The following is a 14,445-nucleotide window of genomic DNA, read 5'->3' as shown; positions in this document are numbered from 1 at the left end:
CATATACTACAATAACCAGGATGATAAAGCATGACAGGATTAAAATTGTGACGAGGAGAGTAAAGCATAAACATAACGCTACCATATTGTCACTAGAATGATTAAAATACTTCCTACCTAGGCTATGTAAGAGCACAGCATATTAAGCTCTAGTTTACCCTTCAGGTTCCCCTGGGAAGACATCATCCCTCATACCTGAGCAAGAGGCTCGTAGTTTACACGAGCAGCTGTAGCAAAGATCCAGCAATCAGCATAGAGTTGTGGTCATCTGGGTGGAATCTCCCTCTAACGTGTACGGAATGGAGAAGTGTTTTTAACATAAAACAGCTGATGTTCTGAGAAAACGTCCCTACGTAAGAATGTGTATGTTTCTATGAACACTAGAGAAAAAGCTTTACCACGTTTAATGGCAACCTATCTTACTGCAGCTTTGAGAAAAGCACAGAGTGAAAGAAATGTCTTGTTTAAGAACGCAGTGCTGACCTAGGAAAGAACAGCTAGACAGAGAGAAATAAAACAAGACCGCAAATGTGGTTATTGTTAAAATAATAAACAAAGCAGAATAAAATATATCTAGGTTAAAGTGCACAGCTGTTTGCCTAGTTCCCTAAAATAATGTGTATGAAGCTATAACTAAAGTGGCTACACAACAGGATACCTACATATTGAGAAGGTTTATGCCTTAACTACCTGTTTAACAACAGCATATATAGCTATGACTTCTCATTTCTATTATTTTATCTATAGTTCAAATTCAGACAGTAAACAATATTAACAAGAAATCAATCTTGTGCTGTATTATGGGAGTAGTTAACCTCTGATTTATCAGTCAGAGTGTTACGACCAAATATCATATTACATCAATCGTGCATTCTCAGTTTATCACCGGTCATGTCACAGGTAATGCCTACTAAACATTCCCAGATGCGTAGATAATGGAGTGTGGTCAGCTTCAAATGTCTGTAATTTCTCATTAGGGACTAAATATTTTCGGTAATGAGTAGGGGTAGGGAACAATTCTGCTCCGCCAAGTTTGCTGAGGTTTGCCCACTAGTTCTGTGAAAACTCCTCCAACAGCTGCATGCCAGAGTTTTTCGCGCGCGTGACTTGCCAACATTGAGTTGGCAAGCATGAGCAAGAATTTGTATTCTCTAGCACAGTTTTTGGGCACTAGAACACCTCCCAGAGAGATTTCTCAACACTGGTGGTCGCAGTAGGATGCAACTGTGTGCATTGAGAAAGCTACCGCCCGAGTAGAAAATTGACTCAAGTGGCAGAAAGAAGCAGCGCCCTCTGGCATGCTGCGTCATGCTGTTTGCACTGATTTTACAGGGTGTAAAAAGCTTTTATCGCTAAAAATCAGTGCAAGCAGCCCGACATGTCCGATTCCTCCTGCTCACATAACTCCATGGAATCTCGCTGAGTTTTTGTGCAACTCCATGGAACTCCATGGAGTGAAACCTGTGAGTTCAGCCCAGGCCTATTAATGAGATGAGAGGGAGGATAGTAACTCTGTATCGTCATTGGAGTATATCAAACCTTTGACCCAATCTGCGAGTGCAGGAGGAGGGTCTCTGCCCCAGGCCATAGCTTCTCTGTACTTTGCAAGCAGTAAGGCCAATGTTCTAAAGCAGTGCTTCTCAAAGTTTTTACAACCAAGACACAATTCTTAGAATGACAAAATTCTGGGACCCATCTAGCTTTAATAGACATGAGGTGGGTGATTTTTAAATGTAACTAAACCAGTGTGTGGTGAGGCACTGTCATTTACAGACAGCATATCATCAATTCAAATGGCCATTACATTACATTTGCAGAGACATACAGCTTTAATGATAAAACTATATTGCACACTAATGATGAAGCGAGGAAACTGAGTTTCAGTGACTATTTATCATTTGTGCTTTGTGCCTTGATTTGTTTTTTGTTCCCATTAAAGTCTTTGTTTACTTCACACTTTAAAATTACACAAAATGTGCTTCATTTTTGCTTTCCTAAATGCTGACTGTGTACAGTTCATTTCAGGTATTTACATTTAGTTGTTTGTTAGACTTTCTTTTTGCACTCCCTGTACCCCAGCAAGAGTGTCATATAATTTAGTTTATGATTAATTCTCTGACTGTAATGTGAGAGGAGTTTGTAAACACCAGTCCCCTTGTTAAAAAAGGGCAGCAAATGTGAAAAGGTAAAAACTGAATTTAAAAGCATCTAATGTATTGATTGGGTTTTCCTGACCCACCAAAAATCGTCTGGCGATCCACAGTTTGAGAAACACTGCTGTATAGTGTCTAACTGTAAAATTGATATCTCATGCATATCCCAGCAGTGCTACCATTGTGGAAATAGTAATGTCCTACTGCATCATTTGACATATGATCTGAAAATTCTGTGGCCAATAATCTGTTGTTTCTGGGCATTCCCAGGACAAGTGAAATAAGTCTTCTTTGTTCTTTGGCTGTGCGGCACCTGAGGCATTCAACTGTGTCCACTAAACTGTATTTGTGCAGTCTATGCGTTGTGTAGGTGAATCTTTGGATGTATTTAAAGTGTAGTAGACTGTGTTTTGTATTTAGTAATATGAATTTAGTTCTTGCATAGCAGAACTTCCATTGGCCTAACGCTATTTCTAAACCTACATCTTCCTCCCATTCTTGCTTTTCTTTATAAGTGCGCGATAGCTGGGGGGTCGTAATCTTTTTGTATAATTGTGTCACTACGTTACTTTGGTTGGGTGTTTGCAATGTCAGTGTGAGGGCAGGCAGGCACTCCTGCTCCACCAGGAATTGCGGGATCATGACTTTGAGAGTACTTTGCAGACTGTAATCAAGAAAACTAGTGATGCATTTGATTTCGCTTGATTTGTAAATTGCTTTACAGTACGATATTTCCCCCTCAAGGAGCTCTCCAACAATGAACAACTAGATCAGGGAATCTGTGAAAGCACCTTGAGTTCCATCATAGCCATGAGTCATGGCTTGTTGTCAACTGGAATCAGGGAGGAGAATATCCTGTCTAGAAGTCTCTTTCAGATCAGTCACTGCCAGGATTAGATGGTGCATTTCATGCAATCAAAATCCGTTCTGGATCTATGCCCGTGTCTTAGAACTACTGTGTTTAATGGGTAGAGGCACACAGTCTCCTTCTCCGCTACCATGAGCGCCGGGGCTCTTGCCAGAATAAAAAAAAAGGAATAAACTTTGCCTGAGCAACATAGTAGTGTAATTCCAGATCGGGTGCCGATCCCTCCCTCCCCCATATGGTTGTATAAATGTTAAAGATTTTTCCAGTGAGTGAGATATGTTTATTAATTAATGGGTACAGCAGTTTGGGAAGGCTGACAATTTCAATATGTCAGTCCTATATGCTACTGTTATTTGGTGCTTGTCCATCCACTGACGTGGTCGGTTAACAGCTAGATCTATTACAGTGCCATAATTGTCTCTAAACAGCACTGATGGATCTCTAGGGGATTTGATCCCCAAATAGCTTATTGATTCATTCACCCATCTCAGAAGGTAATATGGTTTAATTCCCCCATGTATTATGTCAAGAGCATGATAAGTTATTTACTCAACTGTATTCTAAGTCTGACAGACCTGTTTTTCATATAATCTTGCATATTATAGGTCAGAGGTTGTTGATGAGATTTCTAACATGTACAAGTATGTTGACGGCATTTAGAGATACAATTAGAAATCTTCTAGAATCTCCTCATGAATTTCTGACATAAACGCGAGGTTTAAGAGACACAAATGTCACATAAAGACGTGTATAGTCCAGACTGGGAGTACTAGCTCCAGCAACGTGAGGGCATGGCCAGACAGGGTTCTTGCCATGCTTTTACAGTCTGTCACAGAGTCCTCCACGCCTCTTGTAGTCCAGTGATTATTCTTTAGTGCTCGACAGACACTATAGAAATGGACTATTCAGACTATTCAGATGTATCTGGATTAGTCTGCTTCCAGATAGCAATTAAGTTATCTTGGTTCATTCTTTTAGGAGGTTGTTTAGATGCAACAGATAGCGCCTGCTTTGTTTTTGTATATACCTAAGTTTATGTTTAGGACTGTATATAGGCCTCTTCAAGGGGGAATGTTTTGGGGTTGAGTGTGGTGTGTGTCAACTGAAAATGAATGTAGAATGGTTGCTTAATTTACAATAGGTCCATAGATGTTTATTAAGGCTATGCATATCTCCTCAATAGTATCCTCCACTATAAGGAGCGTACCATATGAGTCTTTGTAAGTATTGGTCACTTGTAATGGGAATCATCTATGGATGTAGAGCATTACTTCACTTGCATGTGTGCTATATGAAAAAAAGCCTGCAGACCTCATCTATTTTGGTTGCCTTGCCTCGTCTGTTGTATTTATGTAAATGCATTTCTTGCAAGTATGCTATATTGATGGTCTGCCTTTTAAGGTAGGCCGTTATTCTTCTAGGTTTGCGTGAATGTTTATGCCCTTCAAGGTTCCAAGTGATCAATCTAACTGGTAACTCTCTGTCAACTATCTGTGAACTCCACAATGGACTCTTAATATACTTTTAGGTAATACATTTGACTTCAGTAGATAGTCTGTGATGGTGTTTCCACGAGTGTACAGTTTGATTGCTAATAGTTGAGTTTTAAAATATTTCTGCCAAGGCTTCCCACACACTGAATACCCCAACATTCTGTGACTCAAACGTACATACCACCTTAACCTATAAAAAACACAACGTGATGCAGTGCATCACGACTGTTGTCCACCTCAGTTATGAGGTAGTGACTACCCTTAATGTGCTTGCCTACTTCAGTGCCCTCAACCCCTCATTGCATTATCACTGCAAAGATTGTTTCTTTGCTCCCCTCGCCCGATTCCCTAGAGCATAAACATATGTAATTACATTATATAGTTCTATTACCAATAACCTTCCTCACACCTGATTATGGCTTTGGTGATCCCACATCTGGATTTTTAGTAGGCAATCACAGATCACACTCATGTGCCCACAGTCGAAGCAGAAGGCCCAAAGCATTATAAGGCATTGTGGGCCCTCTCATATCCGTATGGGAGGATATGTTCAGTCAGTCATGTCCATAGTGTCAGTGTCATTGGCCTGGGTGCCATTCCTAGGTGATTTCTGTATTGTCCAGTACTGGTGTCAGATGAATAGATTAACAGTCAGGAGGTCTTGAAAATCTGTGACTTGCCTCCTGTTGTGATTTGGAGGCAGGCTGGGTATAGCATGTCGTACTGAACACTGACCTCCTGTACCTTTTTCATTACATTTTCTTTTTATTTCAGTTATTGGTTCTCAAGAAGGTGGGTTAAAGAGCAAGGAGCCACCGAAATGCTGCATCAACACAATAACTGTTTTAGTATTTTCATTTTATACAGTTGTTTTGTATGTTATTTTTGGACCAAAAGTTTATCTGGTCCAAAGGATAACAAACTATATTAACAATTGTCAGTATTGGATATTATTGTGAGGGTTGTTGTTAAGAACATGAAGATATATATTGAATCACTTTCTCTCTCTTGTTGTTAGTTGTGAAAGGGCATATTGTAGGAACTGGTTAAGAATTCCTCTGGTACTTAGAGAAGCCTATGCAGTAGGGTTTATGGAGTCTTGTAGAGAGGAGCGAAGTAAAGCATTTAAAAAAAAATATTTTTTATTTTTTTATTATAGACAAGGTTATCCCCTGCTGCACATTATAAGGATTTTGTAAGTCAATAAGAAGTTCCATGAGCATAGAGAGGAACCAGGCCAAAGGCTGAATTTCTTTACAAGGTCATGGATCTCTCAAGTGACTTGCAATATCCTTTTTTTTGCATGTCAGAGGCTATTGTATTCCTTATAACTTATGATCACACCGTCACCATTTCTACAAACTACTTAAATCCCTGGTCTCTTGCTCTTTCATGTGAAAGACAATATGGAGTAGTAAAGAATAAGTGCAAACTGTAATCGAAATTAAACACACTAGAACGCTTTTAGTAACATTGTGCAAAAAAGATATTAAAATCAATTTAAAGTACGTCAAGTTAAAATGGTCTACCTCAGAATGTGTAGAAACATGCACAGAGATTCTAAAATTCCTAGAATGACCTCTATCATGGTAAAAAAACTCATGTTGCGATAAATATCTTTTTTCAGCTAAATACAGTTCATTTTAGGAAAAAAAAAGATCAGAAGAAATAAAAAGCAGTTCTAGATTTCATTGTTTAAAGGACATCGATCATAGGACTGCAGGTTCTGGTGCATGATATAATTAGCTACCATGCCACGACTATTACAAATTGTGAATGAATTTAGAAACCGGCCAACAGAGTGAAAACATGAGGAGATGTGAAGGGAGTGGCAGAAACAGAAATTGCAACCTACTGAAATCTTAGAAGAGAGGACTATATTGGGCGGGTCTAGATGTGACATTGATTCTATTTTTGCCCAGAGAGAGTAGAAACTGGGATACCGTTTAAACTATTTGTTATGCTCAGGTGAGTGTGGAAGGTTTGAAAGGGGACAAGTGTGAGGAGACCGCTCTCTTTCAGGTCTCTAGTAGTGAGAGTGAACACGAGGATACTACAGGGACGGCCTGGAGTCGTAAAGTAGATCGATGCAGTAGGTGAAATAGCTTAAAACTAATTTTAGATGACGTAAGTTGCAAGTACTGTGTAGACATGCATTGCTTAAACAGATTTTGCCGTAGTTAAAACATGAGCGTGTTAGATATAATTACCTTCATTGCCCAGATAGACTGGTCCAAGGGGTGAAAGAGCTTGAAGCAGAAACCATCCTTTTTGGAAGGTCTCTCAATCAGCTCACATGAATGAAGGAGGATGGTCCCCACCCACTGGCCAATCTTTGGCGTTTTGTAAATAAGAAGCACTCCTGGTTTTAAGACACACCACAGCCGGGTCCAGCTTTTCAGTGTCCCACGGATCTGCAAAAAAAACAAAAAACATTATTTGTAAAAATATGTCTGCATCGTTTAGTATGGACTGTACTATGAATTCTTTCTAATTGTAAAGTAGAAATTCCATTTTTTTAAAGTGACTAGACCCCGGGGCAATATTACTAAAAATAGTTTATGGTGCTGGCTTACACCCTCCACTGAGCTTCCTTTTATATAAAACAATGCGATCTTCTGTTCATGTCCCCTGTGTGCAGGGGTTTACTTCTACTCCCTCAGTGGGTGCTTGCGGCTGATAAGTAAAGAAGGAAAGCATGAAGCGACCACATTACACCCATTTTATCCACCCTCCGTTGGCTTCCCATAGAGGCAAGATCTATCTACAAAACTGCTTGTATCACCCACAAAGCCTTGCACTCCTCCTCCCCTCGCTACCTGGTGAATAAACTGAAACTCTCTGGGGGCTCCAGACCATCACGTAATGCAGAAAAGTTATTGCTTGAACCTCCCATTTTCAAGAAGGAAAGATCGATGGCCCAATCCTTTTCAGGCAACGCGGTGAGAATCTGGAACTCACTTCCGCCTCAGCTTCGGACCACCACCTCTTCCCAGGCCTTCAAAACTGACCTCAAAGCTCTCCTCCTTCAAAGACACTTCCAAATTTAATTCAAGCCCTCTGTTTTCTGAAGGAAGTCCTTCCATTATAGGAAATTCTGTTCTCCATGCCTATAGAAGTGCCTTCCCAGGGTGTTTTTGTGTTTTGAGTGTCTGCCATTTAGTGCAGTATTATACCTCTACCTGTATTTTGTACTCTTTTGTATCATGCACACAGCACCTTTCCTTTTACAACGTATCATTTGCTACCTCTTATATCTTGTTTGCTTTTGATACATGCACAACGGCCACCACTGCCGCATGTAACGTAACTATTGTTTTAGTGTTTTGAGTGTCTACCACTTTATTTTTTTTCCTCTACTCGTACTTTATTTGCTCTTGTAACGTGCACACGTCACTTTTTCCTTTCGTAACGTATCGTTTGCTACCTCGTGTATTTTTTGATACTTGCACAATTATCACTATTGCCTCATGTAATGTAACATTTGCTTTTGTAACAGGCTCACTTGTAATTCTTCTCCTCTTGTATCTTTACTTTGCCTATTGTGAAGCGCTCTGACACCTTCGGGTAAAGTCCGCGCTATATAAAAACGCATTAAATAAAAATAAAAATAAAATGTTTCATTCTATGTGGGGCCCTCATGCTCCTTCTCAAATGCTGGTGTGCCCAAATCCATTCACCATGGCCCCGGAACATCGCAGAAGCCCACCTGGGTTTTGCCTATCAGTGTCGGAATGGCCTATCGTTAGCTCTCCACTTCCAGATGGGTTGGCTTGATAAGGCCATTGTGGTTCCTTTCTTTTGGTCCTGTCATGGCCCGTGGGACCATTAAACACAGCCAATACACTGGTCCTTTCAAGCTAGCCCACCTGGCTGTGCCAGAGCGCCCGATAGGCCAGTCCAATACTGTTGCCTATAGGTCAATTCTACCATGGGCGACAGACATTGCAGTAATCGCTGTGTAGCCTTGTTGACATAACGCATCCTCCATAATGGGTGCTTGTACAAAGGCAAAGGGGATTGTCTTTTTATGAGTGCAGGCTGAGGAGCAAATGAGGGAATGCTCATTGAGTACGCAATCAAAATTAAATTAGAGGCTCCCTCTGCAACACAAAACTGTGGGAACCGAAGGGCTTTTAACCTTGTCAAAAGTCAGCTAAGTGCACTTTTTTCCAACGTATTCATGTGCAGCATGTGGGCTTTTGAACCAAAAAATGGAAAAAATAAGTTGTAAAACGCAACTGGAATAATCAGGATTTTTCTTCTTCGCTGTTAAGTAGGCCTCTAGAAACACATATCAGAGTAAAATAAAAGACTACAAAACATCTGTAACTAGTCATATGAATTTCCTACTTCTTTTGTTGTGTTAGTCTGGGTGCTGAAACTATGGGTTCTACTAGCTTTTGGCTACATGCCAATGACTCCGGAGGCAAAGGACTAGTGCTTGTCAACCCTAAATGACAATTTCCTTTGAGAGGTTTTAGTGCACTTGTCAGGGAGAACATTTTGAAAGAAGTTATCAATGAACACTTACAACAGACAGCTGGATGTGGTAACGAGCATGCCTTATTCCCAAACACTAGCTATTAAAGGCGCAGCCAATGCCAGTGCTGTTTAGACAGGATCAATGGCTACGACCCAATGCTTAAGGCTTAAAGAGTGCAGGGGTATTGTAGGTACAGAAATAAGGACTGTTATTGTTTGCACTTGGTAGGTCACAAATGCAAAAAGAACAGATGATGTACAGAATGCTGAACAATGTCAAACATTCACCCTCAATCCGAGATCTAGGTCTAAATTTAACATTCTTTTGCCCACTATGCCACCCCAGTTTGGGCCCAGTCACATGCAAATCAGTCTTGACCCTGCTCCCCATGGGAACAGTCCAGGCAGATTTGACAAGCCAGATAATTCCTAACCAGAAACAAGCATCCTGGGACTGGCTTTGCGGTATCACCTGCCATAAGCCAGGCTAGCTTGAATCAAGTGGCACAGGGAGCCCGGGACCCACGTCTGGGCATACCCAACACACTTAGGGCGACAAATGTGAAATTAACAGATGATGGACAGAATGCTGAACAAAACCCAAACATTCACCCCCAGTCAGAGATCTGGGCCTAAATCCATAGTTGTTTTGCTCACCATGCCACCCTAGTTTGGACCCAGCCTTATGCAAATCAGTCTTGATGGGAACAGTCCAGACTGAACTGCCAGGCCAGGTCCTTCCTAAATAGGAAACGAGCACCATAGGACTGGTTTGAGGGTATCACCCCTCATCAGCCAGGCTAGCTTGAATCCAGTCGTACAGTGAGGCCGGGACCCATGTCTGGGCATACCCAGTGGCCTAATGAAACTTGATGCCCCCTCTGCAAAGTACAGGGAGGGGTTCCCTCCCCACCCAGTCAGGAGCTGTCAGGCCAAGTGCTCGCTCCCCTGCACAGTACTGTGCTGAGAGGACCCCCTGGAGCTCGGGCCCCCCCACACCGCAGGGGCCTTTGTTATGCCAGTGGGCATAACCAGCGCACTTAGGGCAACAAATGCACCCACATTTCTCTAGACAGACTGTAATCAAACATTTAAGTCAAGTTTTTTGTGATTTGTAATGAATTAGGTTGTTTCAAACTCATTAATATTGCCCTAACTATCCTTGAAAACATACTTGTGGATAAAGGAAACTTTAAATAGTCCCCAGCAGCTAAGGTCATGAAGCTAATTGTAATCAATCAATTAATCAATAATATTTTTGGGATACTCATTAATACACCTAAAACATCATCCTAATTATAACACGTTAAAATGTAAAAACAAAGCAATGTAAATAATATACTTAATTTACACAACTATTCGCCGTAAAAAAAGAAGAAAAATAATTCAGAATATTAGTAATAAAAATATTATAAAATTCATCCCATTGTTATGCTATCATATCTAAAAAAAATAAAAATGAAATGGTGGACTTAGCAAGGGCCAATCTCGACCCATGATGGTTGAAGCCCTTTAATGGATAGCTCAGGGGGCAAACAGTAAGTCTCACATTTATGAAAAAGTGGCGCATCGGAGCTGATGTGCCACTTTTTCTGCGCCCCCCCTACCGGCACCTAACAACACCATGGTTGCACCATATTTATAATACATTGCACCATGGCAGTCCTATTTGATGCTATCGTGGTGCTTTGCTACAGTAGCATCAAGAAAGTTGGCCCTAGTATAGCAAAGTGCAAGGAGGGCCATAGGTCTCTATGGGTGCATCATTTTAACGCCTGCTCTGAGCAGGCTTTAAAAATGAGGGCAAAAATGGCACAATGAAATCTGTTACATTTCACTGCACCATTGTTGTGGGCATCCTAGTGCTGGAACACCTCCCCTTGCATACATTAGGCCTGGCGCAGGCATGATGTGGCGCAAAGGTTTACAAAGTGGGGCAGTGCATGCATTGCACCATTTGTAAATATGGCACGGGAAAAAGCAACCTTTGCGCCGCCTTAGTGTAAAAAAAATGACGCTAAGCTGATGCTAAGGTGGCACCAAGGGCTCTTAAATATGCTCCTTAGTGCCTGACACTTAAGAGCCAAGCTGAGTAAAGAAAATGCGAATAGGCAAATACAAGCGGACCTAAAGTGCTGCATTAATGTAAATGGACTGCGACCAAAGGATTACAGACTCTCAAATTACAAATGGCTGCTATATTATGTTATTTTCTTTGTAAAAGTTAGGCAGAGCAGAAAAAGTTTTTACAAAAATAGGCTTTTGTCTTCTCAGTCATGTAGCAATAAGAGTAAGAATTAGCCAGGTGGAGTTCCTTGGACCAATTAGGGTTGAACGTGGCAGGAGGTAAGAAAAGCAGTTTTGTATGATGCATCTTCACCGTATACAAATATAATTAAAAAGAAGGTGGATATTTGAACTTCAGGAAGGCCTCAGTGAGGCCCACTGAGGGGCTACAGCTAGCCTCATTTTGTCAATATGTTTCCAAAATTACTGCTTCATAATAGTTTGAGAACTAGAGGTGAATGATGCATGATCATTATAGTAATGGGTCTATCCTAATCGCTCACATATTGAGCGTATATTGCCTAATCATTGCATATTCTGCCCATTAAATAAAGGACCTCATACAATGCTACTTTAAAGGGGCCAAGACCATCGTTTGGCCATAGCTGAGTCCACTAAGTCTATGTCTAAGTTTCACAATAGAATCAGCATTCTTGGCACCGATCTCAAGACCACAGGAACATAAGGGGCACTCAGAGGTAACTCCAGTAAGGTATTAGGGTATGTTGGACTTTTTGCCTTACGCAGGGTCATCCCCAGTCTTTTTGCCTCCTTCCTCCTGGTTTTTCTGACCTCTCGCTGTTGGCTCTAGGACTCTGAGCACTTCATCACTGCTGACCAGTGCTAAAGTGCAGGTGCTCTCCCATCTAAAGTTGGTATGATTGGCTTATACCTAATTGGCATATTTAATTTACCTATAAGTCCCTTGTACAGTAGTATCTCTATACCCAGGGCCTATAAATTAAATACTACTAGTGGGCCTGCAGCGCTGCTTGCGCCCCCACTGAAGTAGACTTTTAAACCTGTCTCAGGCCTGCTAGCGCAGGGCCTGTGTGCGCAGTATTCTGCCACAGGGACCTGGCATCTAAACTTACTTGCCAGGCCCAGGACTCCCCTTTTACTACATGTAAGTCACCCCTAAGGTACGCCCTAGCTAGCCTTATGGGCAGGATGCCATGTATATAGAAAGGTAGGAAATGTGCCATATTGCATGGCCTGTCCTGGTAGTGACAAACAGCCTAACTTGGTGTCTCACTGCTGTGAGTGCTGCCTTCTCGTAGGATTGCATTAGAAATGCCCTGCCTTATGTGTAAGGGGTATTGTCTGATTTATGAGGGGTAGCGTAGGCGTGTTTGGTATGGTTGTGATGGTGATAATAAATACTGCTTACTGGTGTGGGTGTATTTTTTATTACTATCACAGAAATGCCACTTCTAGAAAGTGCACATTTATCTGTACTTATGACTCTGGTGTTTTGCAGCTTGACTCCAATCCACGTCTGGGCAGAGTGACAGTTGGGGCTTTGTGCATACTTTTCAGACAGCCTGTACACAGGGAGGGTGGAGGTGTCACAGAGGTGCATCTGCATACTGAATAGTCTTCCTGGGCTTAGAGAAGGGAGAGGCGGGGCACACCTGCATTTGTAAAGACTGTGCCCTGGCCTCACACAATAGGGTTGTTAACCCCCCACTGATGTTTGGAGCCTGTGCTGAAAGGAGAGAGGGGGCACTCCCAGAACCAGTTGTAACTGGCTGGAACCTCCTCTCCCTACCATTGTAAAACACTGTAAGAACTGACTATAAGTACAGGGGAATTTTTCCCACAATTTGGAGACTCTTGGAATCATCTTGGAACTGGACACCAAAGGCTGAAAGGACTCACCAGGAACCGCCATGGACTGCTGCTGCTGTGCTGACCTGTGACCTGCCTGGTCACTGTGAAGGACTTGCCACTTGCTGCCTTTCCCTTGTGCTGGCCTGTAGCTGGGCCCTCCACCTGAGGACCTTGTCTTAAGATTCTGCTCCCAGGGGCAGGGTGCTGTGGCCCCTGACCCCTGCATCCATTTCTTCATGAGGTGTGCTTCTCCGTGGTTGCGGCTGCCATAGCGCTGATTGCAGCGCGCTTATGGAGCCTTGGGAGCTCGTAGGCTCCTTGCTGCATTGTGCCCCTTTAAATAAGATCACTGCAGCGGCCCGGGAAGCTGGAAGAACACTCGTGCACCGCATCGGGTGCAGGCGAGTGTCTGCTCGGGCGCCAGGAGGGGTCTGATCTTCTTGTGGCTTCACGGCAGGACCAGGGGTAGGCGCGGGGAGTGCCCCCTTCCCCCAGGCCTCTGCGTTAGGAGCAGGATGCTCCTTTTCTGCTGTTAGGTAAAACAGGCATTATTGTGGGCCCCCCCCTTGGTGGAAGGGCCAGTGGAGGCCCGGGGGGGTCCCAGAGATCGTGGGTCCCGGGAGGGGCCTGTCATTAAACCGGAGGCGGTGCGTGGTGTCCCCCTCCTGCCCTAAGTTCTTTTTGCTGGCTTTGGCCCCCCTCGTGAGGGCCGGTTGAGGCCCTGGGGGGCCCCCAGTAATCCCGGTCCCCGGAGGGGCCTGTCTATAAAAGAGAGGAGGTGCATGTCACCCTCCTCTGACCCCAGAGTAAAAGGGAGGCCCCCGTTTTGCGCATAGGAGCGCCGGGGGCTCCATTGGTCGCCTTCTAGGCACTGGAGGTGCCTTCATCGAACCAGGTACTGTTTAAAGGACCAATATAGTTGCAATCCAAAGTTCTTTCTACAGACTTTTGTTTGATTCATATATTACCTACCTGCGGTTGATGTTTTTACATATGTGTATGCAAATGTTCCTTTTATGGACATGCTTGCTAATATGTTTTTCTAACTTGCCATATGTTTTCTTATGTTCCTACTATGGGCATTTTATGATATTCTTATGACAAGTGCTGTGATGTAATACGTGTTTTCCTGACTACTGCTTATGTTGCAGAATACTGAGTAACCTGTGTGTTATGTGTGACTACTGCTAGTTTGCAGAGTAACTAATGTGTAACGTTCTGACAACTGCTAAGGTAGCAGGATAGTACTGATATGTGATGTCTGGTCTGATAATTGCCTTGTGTACAATACAGTATATTTTCATATAATCTGGTGTTGTGTTTCCTTTGTGGTGGGGATATTGCGTCACATGTGTTGTGTGTGTTGTGCAAACGCTTTACACATTGCCTCCGGGTTAAGCCTGACTGCTCGTGCCAAGCTACCAAGGGGGTGAGCAGGGGTTATCTTGGACGTGTAACTCCCTTGCCCTGACTAGAGTGGGTAAGTTCTGCCTGGCTGAGGTGCATACCCTAGCCAACCAGAAACCCCATTTCTAACATTGGTTAT

At 42.8% G+C, this 14,445-nt stretch overlaps 1 protein-coding gene across 5 annotated transcripts in view; it reads right to left on the bottom strand.

The window, feature by feature from the left end:
- The window catches only part of OSBPL5 (oxysterol binding protein like 5), a 1,002,849-nt gene that overhangs the window by 359,219 nt on the left and 629,185 nt on the right, over window positions 1-14,445 (bottom strand). For all 5 annotated transcript variants that reach the window (XM_069223010.1, XM_069223008.1, XM_069223007.1 and 2 more), the window contains one exon: window positions 6,725-6,928. In XM_069223010.1, the coding sequence (XP_069079111.1) occupies window positions 6,725-6,928 (204 nt within the window). The remainder of the gene's footprint in view (window positions 1-6,724; window positions 6,929-14,445) is intronic.

Source organism: Pleurodeles waltl, chromosome 3_1, assembly GCF_031143425.1.
Source record: "Pleurodeles waltl isolate 20211129_DDA chromosome 3_1, aPleWal1.hap1.20221129, whole genome shotgun sequence".
Lineage (NCBI taxonomy): Eukaryota > Metazoa > Chordata > Amphibia > Caudata > Salamandridae > Pleurodeles > Pleurodeles waltl.
Note: the sequence above shows the minus strand (reverse complement) of the source record. Positions and strands in the feature narration are given on the sequence as shown.